Source organism: Leptopilina boulardi, unplaced genomic scaffold (genome assembly GCF_019393585.1).
Source record: "Leptopilina boulardi isolate dan_hultmark-lab unplaced genomic scaffold, ZJU_Lbou_2.1 LbouV2_384, whole genome shotgun sequence".
NCBI lineage: Eukaryota > Metazoa > Arthropoda > Insecta > Hymenoptera > Figitidae > Leptopilina > Leptopilina boulardi.
In genome coordinates this window covers 1,550,949-1,564,632 of record NW_026137956.1, presented here as the reverse complement: position 1 = coordinate 1,564,632, position 13,684 = coordinate 1,550,949, and the positions used below count along the sequence as shown (strand labels likewise).

Genomic DNA, 13,684 nt, shown 5'->3' with positions numbered 1-13,684 from the left:
GTCCGCGATTGCGCTGGATACAAATCTTTATACATAGTGTTATAATAATAATACAAACAAAATTCAAGATTAAAAAAAATATATAATGCAGAAAATTTATTTGGTAATTTATGGAAATTTATGAGGTAATTTATGGAAAATTATTTGGCAATTTTTGGAAATTTATGAGGTAATTTATGAAATTTTGAGGTAATTTATAATATCTAAAAGAAAAATTTGAAAACTAATTTTGGAAATTTATAGGGTAATTTATGGTAATTTATGAAATTTTTAAGGTAATTTATAATATATAAAATTTTATGTGGTAATTTAAGAAAATTTAATGGAAATATATGTTTTAAATAAAGTGCGTCCTGCCGGCAGGATGACGGAACATCCTGCCGGCAGGATGGCGCAATGTGCGGAGAAGCATCCTGCCGGCAGTACGCAGCGGCTTGTCCAAGCGTCCTGCCGGAAGACCCTCCAGCAGGATGGGCGCTTGGACGTTCTATCATTAACATGGTATTTAACATGATATTTGACGTGAGATTTGACATAGGAAATGACATGGGAAATGAGGAACCTCGTTTTGATATTTTCCTATGCCAATTCCTGTCCCAATTTACCCTGGGGATTTATATGGGAAACCATATGGTTTCCCATATGGGGAATGGGGTTTTACATAGGATCCCATGTGGTATCCCATGTTGGGATTTTCAATAGGGTAGTCTAAAAAAAATGTTGAAATTTTTTCAATTGTTGACCAAATTTTAATTATAAACAAATACCTGTCGGTATAATCATACTCAGTTATATTCGCCGACAAAAAGTCTGCGGGGAAGTTCATAGTTGAAAAAACTTCCTGTGAGACATTTGTGTATTAGGATATAATGAAGATTTCTGTAAAGTTTCAAGTAGATTAATTCAATAGTTTAAAAAATATTGAATTTTTAAGATTGCGCGTGTAGCGCGCCAACGAGTAGGCAAGTGAATAGAATTGCTGAGCAGTTCATTACATGAAAAATGACCACTTTCTCACATCTTTTTTCTTTTAATTTCATTGTTATTATAAATAAATTGTTTTAAATTAGGTTAAACAATTGAATTTATTGCTACTGGGTTAAATTTATTTTATGTTAATGTGTTAAAAACATACGAATAAAATAATATTTTCAAAATTATATGAAAAGTTTTGCAAAAATTATTAAGATATTATTTAAATAATGTGTTATTTATGCTTGTTGAAAAAACCGTTTATTATAATAACGTTGACTTTTTTAAAATAACTTTTTTCAATTATTCTACTTCTATTATCTCCTTAAATATGTTTACAAAATGTTGTAAGGAAAAGAATTTCTTTTAAGAGCTGATGTCAAAACTGCTCTAATAGAAAATTTAACACATTTTATCGTCAATTTTATTTTGCGACCAATATTGAAAAATGTGAAAAAAATTTTGTTAAAAAAATTACATCTAATGTATAATTAACTATATTGTTAAAAATTTTGACTACTTATAGTTATTAATATTTTGTATTAATTATATGTACATTTTGAATACTACTAGAAGACATTCTAATTTTTATTATTGAGTTGTATTTTTAAATATAAACAAATAAATATATATATACACATGATAAATACTAAAAAAAATATTATTTATCAAGCCAATTTAAAACAATTTATATATAATAATAATGAAATTAAGAGAAAAAAGATGTGAGAAAGTGGTAATTTTTCATGTAATGAACTGCTCAGCGATTCTATTCACTTGCCTACTCGTTGGCGCGCTACACGCGCAATCTTAAAAATTCAATATTTTTTAAACTATTGAATTAATCTACTTGAAATTTTACAGAAAACTTCATTATATCCTATGGACCCAAACGCGGAAGTATGCAAAATCTCATTGGATTTGATTAATATTTGTCGAAGATACGATGATTTATGTTTAAAAATTGAATGAAATTTGGAAATAAAAATTTATTAGTTTTTTACATTTATTAATTAAACTATTCATTCGACGAGAAAAATCAAGTGGAAAAAAAGATGCGCCTTTTCATTTCCTACAAGATAGAATTTTTCAAAAATCAAAAATTTCGAATTTTATTTTTTCATCATTTTTGTATGTTTAACTGGCTTTGTAGTGTGCAGCCGAGCGCTTGGCGAGTTCTTATTTCCAGGTGCTCAATTGCAGATGGATTTGAATATACAATGTTGAAATTTATAAACAATTTTCTATTCTGTACTACTTTGCTGATAAGGCGTTTCAAATAAATAATTGATTTAAAAAAAACAATAATACATTTATATATAGTATATAAAGACATTTAAATATTTAAAAGCAAAATAACTATTCACCTATTTATATAACAATTTTATTTTCCTCGGTAGACAATAACGAGACTCACGTGACTTCTACGAATTCTTGAATCGTGTATACTTCACGCAATAAAGAATGACAAAAAACAATGGTTGGAAATTAAATCTTAAAAATGTGTCTACCTATACAGATATATAATTTTTTGGCCTATCAGGAACGATGAAAATTCACGTGATAATTCTCTAAAACTCATTAGTCCAAATTGAGTCTTTCAAAACAATATATGGGGCAAAATTTCTTAACTGTTCTAATAGAAGTGCTATCATATTTTAAACATCACTACAAAATTCCATCTAGTCAAAAAATTCACTATTTAAAATTTCAATACAACCAAATAATTTAAGCCACAACCCCCAATTTTGATCCAATTAAATTTAAATTCACAATTTTGACTATTTTTCATCGGCATTTTTTTTCCACGCTTTTTTAATGTTTCTTAAGAATATCTCGCATGGATTTTCAAAAATATTAATTTTTTCAAAAAATAAAAATTCTTAAAATGGTCAAAAATTAAAATTTTCTTTTTTTGACTATCTTATATATTTTTCAAAAATATTAATTTTTTCAAAAAATAAAAATTCTTAAAATGATCAAAAATTAAAATTTTCTTTTTTTGACTATCTTATATATTTTTAGGAGCCAAAAATGACGCAAGAAAAAAATTATAACCTCGTTTAATAATTTAAATTTAAGTGGGTCAAAATTGGATGTGGTGACTCCCTTTAATAAAATTGCCTCTTATCAGTTTTATTTATAAAACTTTTTAATTCCAAAAGAGAAATCAATGATTTTCTTTTACATCTTCTTGCATAATTCCTATCTAAAAATATCTGATAAGTACCAGATAAATTGGATTATCAAAATTTCCAACACACAAAGACACAAGTCATTTGTGGAATCAATGATGATAAAAATAATTTATCAACATAAGATTCATTAATTTTTCACCTGTTAAAAAAACATTCCGCAAAGATATTAGTGTAATGATGAATTAACTTATGGAATTTATTATATAATAATAAAAACACTGACAGTTATACTAAAATTGATATTTATTAAAATGCAAAATACAAGACATCTTTTTTTTACGATGATAACAACATTTGATAATCTCTTATTAAAGGCTTTAAAATTTTCATTGAATGAATTAAACGACAAAGTAATACAGTCTCTTTTTTTAAAAAAAACAATATGATACTTGTTTTAACATATTTAAAAGTAATAAAAAGTGAAAAATATAAAAAAACTTTTATAAATCAGTCTTGGGACGTTTCTCGACCCATTCTTTAATTTGAGGAACAGCAAGAACCTTCTCCTTCAATTTCTTCAAATTCTCATAGTCCTCAATAATATCATACTTGGCCATATAGTTGAGATAGTCCAAAATAGCGACAAATGTCAAATCAGCCATTGAAAGAGATCCACCAACGAAATAACCGCCATTTTTCTTCACTTGTTCTTCCATTCTCTTCAATATGTAAGGCACAGTTTCCTTCATTGTTTTCAATTTTTGTTCTTTTGCTTCTTCATGAGCTTCATAGCTGTATGCAGCGATTTCTAAAAAATTAAAAAGTTATTTTAAAACTTAATAAACAATTTTTCTTTGAAATTTTATTTATATGAATGTAAAACACTCACTTGCACGAAGATCATGAATAGTCTCAACTGCGGCATCAATTTCATAAGCTTCCATATCATTTTTTCCAGCAAGACCACATTGTTTAGCAAAATAACGGCAAATTGCATTTGATTGATGCATCTGCTTTCCGTCAACTTCAAGAACGGGAACTTGACCATAAGGCATTTCTAAATGAAAAAAAGGTCGTTTTAGTTGATTTAAATTCAAAAAAAGTCGAAAAAATCGATTTTATATTTTTTTAAATTTAAATAGTTTTTATTTGAAACTTTTTTAAATAATTGAATTTTTAAGGGTAAGTCCAACATGTAAAATGTAAGAAATGACGGACTATCTTGTGCACGCCTTTTTTAAAAAAAAAAACGAAATAACAATTTTTTTGCAACACTAACCTCTAAAGTTAAATTTTACACAACGAAAAGTGTGTGTAAAGAAGCTCTTTTTAAAACGGTGTGTAAAGTGATTCACTTTACGCACTGAAATTTACTTTACGCACCAAAATTTCTTTCACATAATATAAGGATTGTTTTAGACCATACAAAACCACAAAATTAAAAAACGAACTAGGCTCAAAATTCGTCAAATTTAGAGCAGTTTTTGTAAAAAAAATTTGAAAAAAATCGATCAATACACACAGGTACAAAAATGAATTTTTAATCTTAAATCTCAAAAATCTAATAGAAACTTTTTTCGAAAATTACTTTCAATATTTTTTTTAGAAAGTACGTTTAAAAACAAAAATTTTGATATAAGATTGATCCAGTTTGGTCAATTTTTAGCGAAATTACAAGCATTTAAAAAAAAAGTGACGTAATTTTTCAAAAATTGATATCTCCTAAAGGGCTTGATGAAAAAATTTGAAAAAAATCGTGAAAGCTAGTCTTCATGAGTACTAAAAGGAAAAAAATTTTCAAAAAGATCTGAGGTGCAAAAGCGAAATGGTCTCCGATTTGGCATGGAATACCTCATATATAATGACATATCTTATTTAACTAATTATATGAACAAATAATTATAAATATATAATAAAATGAAAATGAAATTGAATTTATAGTCAATCCTCCACAATGACGGATCTCCCTAAAATTTCCCCTTCTCTCATCTTTTACTTTGACGGGTGCCTACGTCATACCCCCCGACTACTTTTCCAGGGCTGTCCCAGTACATATTTTATTTGGAACACACTGGGGGACTTTTCGTAATAAAATTTAATAAACATTCTTTATTAAAACATACTAATTATTAAATTAATTATTTGTCCGGTGTAAATTATAAATAATATTCATATTAATGTAATTAAGATAATAATTATATTAATTATTATAATAATTAATGAAATAATTTTTTATTATTATAATTAAAATATTGATAAAAATTTATAAAATTTTCCATTTTATTGTTCACTTAATAATAATATGTATATGAAATAATTGAATTTAACTATTATTTATTTATCAATATTTTTATATTAGTTGAAATAATAAGTTATCATTAAAATTATTAAATATATTATAAGAATAAGAATTAAATATCCCCCACAGCACCGAAACTTTCCTAAAGATTTATTTGAAATGTTCGGAATATTTAATTGCAATGTTTAGTGAAAATTGTGTAAAGATTCAAATGTCCCGATTAAATAAATGTTTAGTGTGAAACTTTCCTGAACATTTATTCAAGTGGGACATTTAAATCTTTACACAATTTTCACTAAAAATTGCAATTAAATATTCCGAACATTTCGAATAAATCTTTAGGAAATCTTTAGGAAAGTTTCGGTGCTGTGGGGGAATATATTATAATCATCTTTGATTATTTTTCATTTCTTAACTCCCAAAGAATACGGCACTGAAATTTGCTTAAATCATGTTACGCCATCCATCATTGCGGAGGAGATTCAAACTAAATTGAACCGTCATTGTGAAAAACGTCATTGTGGAGGATTGACTGTAGACATTTTCTCAAGGTTGCAAAAAAAAAACCATTTGAGTATATCTAAGGCACGGACGTTGAGAATCTAGGTGGGAGAAATAGTGTCGGAAGGGGTAAAAGACCTAGTCTCTGTCCTCTGGTGGGGGTATAATTTCAGAATTTTACCCTTTCCAAGATGTGACCGTCCAATCGCTCAACTCTTTCTCCCACCTTGGTTCTCAACGTCCGTGCCTCAGATATATTCAAATGGTTTCTTTTCGTAACCTTGAAAAATTGCTAATACAATTTAATTTTCATTTTATTATAATTATTTTTTCATATAATTAGTTAAATAAGATGTCATTTTATAGTCATTTATAATTTTAATTTTCCTTTTCGATTATTATTTCGATTATTTAATTTTAAAAAATTAATAGTTTATTTTATATAATTAATTTTATAGTAAATTTAATTTAAATTTTAGATTCAAACTCGTATGTTTCTCCAACGTTAGGGTTGTTTTTATTTCAATTTTGTTTTTAATTGAAAAATGCTTTCAAATAACCTTTAAACTGATACGTGCCGAAAAATCACACTAACTGATTTCACCGGTCTGTCAGACCGCTATTCCTTTTTTATGTTATTTTATTGATTTTAAATTTTGTAAAGTCAATTGTTGTATATATTTTTTATTTTTTATGATTAAAAAGTCAATTTCTATTTTGTTTCGTTTTAATTTTTTTATTTTTACATAATTTAGAACGCTTTAAAAAAAAGTTATAAGCGATGAAAGTTTTAATAGCGGTCTGTCAGACCGCTAAATCAGTTTAAAGGAATTGTGACTTTTGTTACAAAAAAATTTATTAAAAATTAAAGACAAAAATTGAACTTAAAAATTTTTTAATTGAAAAATGCTTTCAGATAATTGAATTTTCGAAAAAATATTATAAAAATCATTTAAAATAATTATATTTCGAAAGAGTTATAGTTGAAATTATTAAATTTCAAAACGTTTTAGATGAAACATTTTTTGGTTTGTTTTTTTTAATACTTTATAATACCATTTATAAAATGCTAATACAAAAAAAAAGATAATTACAATTGAAAAACAAGTTCTAACTTCTTGTTCAACGTAAAACGTTTAAAATAATTAATAAAAAAAAAATACCGCTGTCAAGTTGAAATGTATTAACATTTTGTGCTCATTTCATGAACACTTTTCTTTCTCATGAAGATTTTTTGTGATCAGTTTATAGTAACTTATTTAGTATTATAAAAATTTTTTAAAAGATGTTAAGTTGTATTTTCTGGGCGTTTGTAGAAAGAGATTTTTAGTATCAATCAAAATACAAAAAAAATAATTAATCTTTATTAATATGGCTCAAAGTACTCTCATTATTTGTCCGCCAGTGAGACCAACAATTTAAAAAAAAGTATTCGAGATATTTATAAAAATGTAATATATACAAACACACAAGAAACTACATTCTTTTAAAATGTAATTTTTTGATTCCTGAGGTCGAAAAATATAAAGATACATCAAAAAATCAAGTTCGAAAAATTTCGGTATTACAATGCTTCCTCCATGAGAAAGCAAAATAATTAATCGAACTATTACATATTCAATTAAATTTATATTCATTTGTAAGATAATAAACTTAATTCTAAAAGATACCTATACTAGAATGAAAAAAAAAATTTTATTTGAGTTAAATAATCGGTTGCTTGACTATTATTAAATAATTTTTTTTTCATTAAATAATTATTATTTGATTTCATTAAAAATGGTATTTATCTCAAATACAGAAATTATTGGTTCCAACATAATTTATAAATAATAAAGATAATTTTGTTAAATTTTTGATAATAAAGATAATTGTTTTTGGTACGTATGTTCCAATTTACTTATACGGGGAACTTTATTGTAAAATCTTTATGTGAGCCATAAACAATTTATATGAAAAAATGTTTATTTATATATTTTCATTTTCTTTTTTTAATATTTTTCAAAATTTCCCGTGTGGAAAAAGCCACGATCTTGCCCTCAAGAGTTCGGGGCCCCCGGCGGGGGCCCATGAGGGCTGATCCATATGGCGAATCCATGAGGGGCACCGTAGGGGCCCCGCATGGATCGCCCTCATGATCGATTAGCAAAATTTTCTAAGTCCAAAAATCAAATATTTTTTTATCACCAAAAAATTAATGTTTATAATGATTCACAACAATGAAAAACGCGTTTTTAATTAAAATATATTTTCACTTTTTTTGAAAATAACACTCACACTTATGGCGAATCCATGAGGGGCACCGTAGGGGCCCCGCATGGATCGCCCTCATGATCGATTAGCAAAATTTTCTAAGTCCAAAAATCAAATATTTTTTTATCACCAAAAAATTAATGTTTATAATGATTCACAACAATGAAAAACGCGTTTTTAATTAAAATATATTTTCACTTTTTTTGAAAATAACACTCACACTTATGGCGAATCCATGAGGGGCACCGTAGGGGCCCCGCATGGATCGCCCTCATGATCGATTAGCAAAATTTTCTAAGTCCAAAAATCAAATATTTTTTTATCAACAAAAAATGAATGTTTCCAATGATTCAAAACCACGAAAAACGCGTTTTTAATAAAAATATATTTACACTTTTTTGAAAATAACACTCACACTTATGGCAAAATAGATGAGGGCCACCGTAGGGGCCCGCATGGATCGCCCTCATGATCGATTAGCAAAATTTTCTAAGTCCAAAAATCAAATATTTTTTTATCAACAAAAAATGAATGTTTCCAATGATTCAAAACAACGAAAAACGCGTTTTTAATAAAAATATATTTACACTTTTTTGAAAATTCGCCTGAGATGATTCATGATAATAATCATAAAGCATATAATTAATTATATTTTATAAATTGCATTTGATTGGAAAATATAATTTAATATCTTAACTTTAACTAAATGATGTTAAGCACTTTTCTTTGTTAGGTATTTTTCAAGTTTAAATAGCATCAAGAAGTTAGCATTCGTTTTGAAGTAGCGTGCGTAGCGTAGTTGGTAAAGCGTTAGACTCATAGTCCGTAGGTCGTAGGTTCGATTCCCCCCATGCGTTAGATTTATTTATTTCTCAGGTTTGCGTTTAATCATTAATTCTATGTATGAATTAATTGAAAAATGAAAATATTCGTTAATAGTATGCATAAATTACATATTTTTTAATTTTTTAATTAATTAATTTATTATTACTTTTAATTATATCCGACAGTTAATTAATTAGAACGTTAATTAATAAATTCAATTTGAGTAAGAATTTAATTTAAAATTGAATAATTATTAAATAAATATGTTATTTATTAATAACTTAAGCTTATTTATTATTAATTAACTTTTATTATTAATATTATTGATTAAAAAACATTATGGCAAACTTGAGGGCAAGATGAGGGCAAACGTGAGGGCCCATAAGGGCGCCCGTAGGGGCACCCTCATGGATCGCCCATGCGGGCGCCCTCATCGATGAGCATGTCGTTTCCATGAGGGGCCCCTATGGATCATCCATATGCGGCCCTCATGGCATGAGGGCGATCCATAAGGGCCCCCGCTGGGGGCCCACATCACTTTTCCACACGGGTTGATCTTAATTTTTTTAATTAAAATCTAAATTTTCTATTTACGCACCAAAATCAATACTTTTTCTTTAAAAATAAATTATAACAAACGAAAATTGCAGTTTTTTCTTATCCGTATACAAATTTCTTCCCAAAAATGTATTTTCAAGCAAAGTTAAAAATATTTTTTAAATATTTACTTTTGTATAAATATATATATATATATATATATATATATATATATATATATAAATTTAACTCACGATCTTTCAGTTTTGGCCAATTTTCCCGATCGAAACGATCATCTTCAAAATCGATTTTAGCATAACTCAATACAAATCGAATGGGCTCTCCCAAAGCCTTAACTGGGAAGTAAGTTAATTTGTAGTTTGGCATTTTCTGAAAAATAATAAACTATTTTGTTATGTTTTTAACATATAATAAGAATGTTTAATTTAAAAAAAAATTAAACAAACGATCGGAACAAATCAAAAAGTAATTTATCACTTTAAAAAATTACTGTATAAACATTGTATTTTTAATGCTGTAAAAGTGTATATTAATTTAATCTGTATTAATATTATATTTAATATTTTATACATGAAGCAAATATACAAAATGATTATTGAAATTTAATGTACAACTTCATTAAAATTTAATAAAAATTTATATTTAATTTCATTACTCATTTTGCATATTCGCTTCATATACAATATATAGGCTTTAGATAGACTTTAAGGCACAAAAAAAAGTCGTTTTAGTGGGGCGCATGAATATCCCATAAAAATCATTAGCTAGAACTTTCATTTGTAAGAATTTTATTTGACAGAATTTCTTTTTAGACGAATTTTCATTTTTCGAATTAGTATTTGAGTTACTTTCTTTGTAAACGAAATTTTATTTAACATAATTTTTAAATACCGAATTTTTATAATTTTTTCAAGTCTGATTTAAGCAAATTTATTCGAATTAAAAATATTGTCATAGTTTTCAGTTTTGATGATAAAAAAAATTTCAGGCAATACTTAATCGAGTTTTACAGATTTTTAAATAAAATTTTTTTTTTAATAATAATTTTGGAAGAGTTAAAGTTAAAATTTTTAGAAATAATTGAATTTCAAAAAATTTTTTTAATTTTTAGACAACAATTAAATTTTACGGAACTAAAAATAATTTATCAAATAATTTTAGATAACATTTTTTTAAAATTAATTAAATTTTCAAAGATTTACAATTTTGATTTTTGAAATTAATTCAACTTCACGTGATTTTTAATTACAAATTTTTTGATGATTTCTGTTACTAAAAAATTTATTAGAAATTGCAGACAAAAATACAATAATTTGAAAACTTTTTAAGTGAAAAATGGTTTCAGATAGTTGAATTTTCGAAGAATATTATAAAAATCATTAAAAATAATTGCATTTCAGGAGAGTTATAATTGAAATTATTAAATTTCAAAAAATTTTATACGGAAAATTTGTAGAAATAATTAAATTTTAGAAGCTTTTAAATTAAAATTTTTGGAAATAATTGAATTTCAAAATTTCAATTCAATTTCAGACAATAATTACAATAAGAGAATTTTTTAGTGATTTCTGTTGATGAAGAATTTATTATAAATCACGTACAAAAATTGAATTCCAATAGTTTTTAATTGAAAAATAGTTTAAGATAATTGAATTTTCGAAGAATATTGTAAAAATCATTAAAAATAATCGTAATTTTATTTTTGCAAATAATTAAATTTAAAGTGATTTTAAATTAAAATTTTTTAGTAATTTTATTTGGTAATTTTTTTAAAATTATAAACAATTATTATATTTCATAAGAATTTGAATTGAAAAATATTTTTAGATAATTGAATTTGTGAAGAATTTCATTAAAATTACCTATTAAAAATAATTAATTTAGAAAAGAATTTCAGTTAAATATTTGTTAAATAATTTCAGGGTGTCTATACTAAAAATCTGAATTAAAATTCCAGGAATTTTCCAGGACAAATTATTTATTTTTTCAGGACATTAAATTGGATGACCTTAAAGTATTTGTCTCGTAGATTCGCTTTCGTCAGATGTTTTTGAAAACTTGAGTATTCTAAAGCTATTTATCAATATAATAAAACCAAGCATTTACCACGCATTTTGTGCCAAACCCATAAATATTGTTACATTTTATTCTTTAATTTTTGAAAGAATCGTCAAGTTTTAATAAAAAACTAATATACTCTCTAAATCTGAATAAGTGAAATTTCACTTAAAATGTGTCAAAAGTCTTCCACGTAGAAAAATAAGTGTATATGCACTTAAAAATAAGTGAAACTTCACTTATTTTTGAGTGAAAACCACTTATTTAAAAGTGCATATACACTTATTTTTCTACGTGGAAGACTTTTGACACATTTTAAATGAAATTTCACTTATTCAGATTTAGAGAGTACGGGACATTTTGAGGAAACAATTATCTACAATAAAAATAAACAATAACTACCGTTTACTTTAGAAGTTATTGAAAATACAAGTTGAACCATTTATATAACAAATACACCGTAAGTGATATTGTTGTCAAAAATAATACAACATTGCATACGAATTTTAAAAAGAAAGAGTAGAGATATTTTAAAATTGGTCAACACTGTATAAAATTTGTTAATAGGAAATAATATTTTTCATAATTCTGAAGCTTTAAATGAAAAAAATTTTTTAAAGATTTTCGAACACGACATCATCGCGACAAATACCTTAAGGAATAAAATAATTTTTAGTTTAACTATTCTGTTGTCAGAAATTTAATTAAAACAACAATTTTAATAAATATTACATTACGTAACTTAAGTAAATTTTCATTTTACTTATTTAATTAGTTTTTTTTAACTTGATTGACAAAATTATAAATTTTTGAAAATTTATAAGCAAAATATAAAAAATCCAAGGACAAAAATTAAAATTCCAGGACTTTCAAGAACATTCCAAGACATTTTTTTTCAAATTCCAGGACTAGTAGACACCCTGAATTTGCATTGAATACTAAAAAACGTATTTTGTTGTTTAAAAATTTTCTAAAAAAATGTAATGAAAAGTCAAAAAAGTCGTATTTTATTAAAATAAGTCGAAAAAGTCGTATAATCCGAGGCCTGAATAAATAATTAATTATTTCTTTTTTAAATATAAAAATTGTTAATAAAAATTTTGTTATTTTGAAGACATAATTTTGCATGTATAATGTACATAAAATTCTTTTATATTAAGTTTGTGTAAATGATTCTTATTTATCTTCTGATTGTCATCTACTTAGACAATATATAGCTAAAAAAAACCAACGCCCTTATCGCTTCATATACACGTCTCTATAATTCGCCGGTTACTGTTTATCAATACGGCCAAGAGTATATTTTTAAATTTTTATCATTAAAAAACAGCTACTACATACTTATTATACAACAAAAATAAAACAATATAATTCATTAGTTATTTATTTTCTATTATTTTTACGATGTAAATTATATTTTTCCGATTTATTGAAAATATTCGTAAATTAGATTTATTTCAAAATTCAGTAATATATTATAAATTGCCTTATCTTTCGTATTCTATATTGTGAAATTCATTATAAATTTATTTCTTTTCAATAATCCTCCGATCATTTGAAGAAATCATTAAATAACGTTAAAAACTTTTTCATAGACAATTTACTATTAAATAGAAAAACAAGTGGCGTCGCCGGCTTTTATAAAATACCATTATCATTTAAAATAATTATTTAAAATATACTATAATAAAGATTTAAATAAAAAAGCAGAATATCTACTTACCTTTTTTATTAGTTTTCAGTTAATATCTTTAGAATTAACAATTAAATCTTCCTCGAACGCGTGAAACGTGCTTCACTCTGAGAAATAAAAATTATAATGGCTGGAAATCACTGAAAATGGAACGCGTTGGTTTTGGTAACGTATAATAGAGAGAGAGAGAGACAAAAAACAGTGAAGCTTTTTTATTTTTTTTCAAATGATGTACAGTGACATCTTATCGAAAATCTATGAAACTATTTCGAAGATGATAACATTAATCTCTACCATACCACCATTTCTTTAGGTAAAATCAGGGTTGGGAATGAACCTTGATTATCCGAACCGATTTTTTCGCAGAGAATTTAAAATTAAATTTTT

At 25.4% G+C, this 13,684-nt stretch overlaps 1 protein-coding gene across 2 annotated transcripts; it reads right to left on the bottom strand.

Annotated features, from left to right (window-relative positions):
- Window positions 1-3,395: 3,395 nt before the first annotated feature.
- Window positions 3,396-13,492, bottom strand: LOC127288295 (glutathione S-transferase-like). 2 transcript variants are annotated; one of them, XM_051315669.1, is made up of 4 exons: window positions 13,328-13,492; window positions 9,780-9,915; window positions 4,000-4,167; window positions 3,396-3,918 (listed from the first exon to the last, which is right to left on the bottom strand). In XM_051315669.1, the coding sequence occupies exons 2-4, from the start codon at window positions 9,910-9,912 to the stop codon at window positions 3,611-3,613; spliced, it is 609 nt and encodes a 202-aa protein (XP_051171626.1). In that variant the 5' UTR covers window positions 9,913-9,915; window positions 13,328-13,492; the 3' UTR covers window positions 3,396-3,610. The 2 variants fall into 2 exon arrangements, with proteins under 2 accessions (XP_051171626.1, XP_051171627.1); XM_051315670.1 differs by having other exon boundaries at window positions 9,780-9,930; window positions 13,328-13,461.
- Window positions 13,493-13,684: the final 192 nt, after the last annotated feature.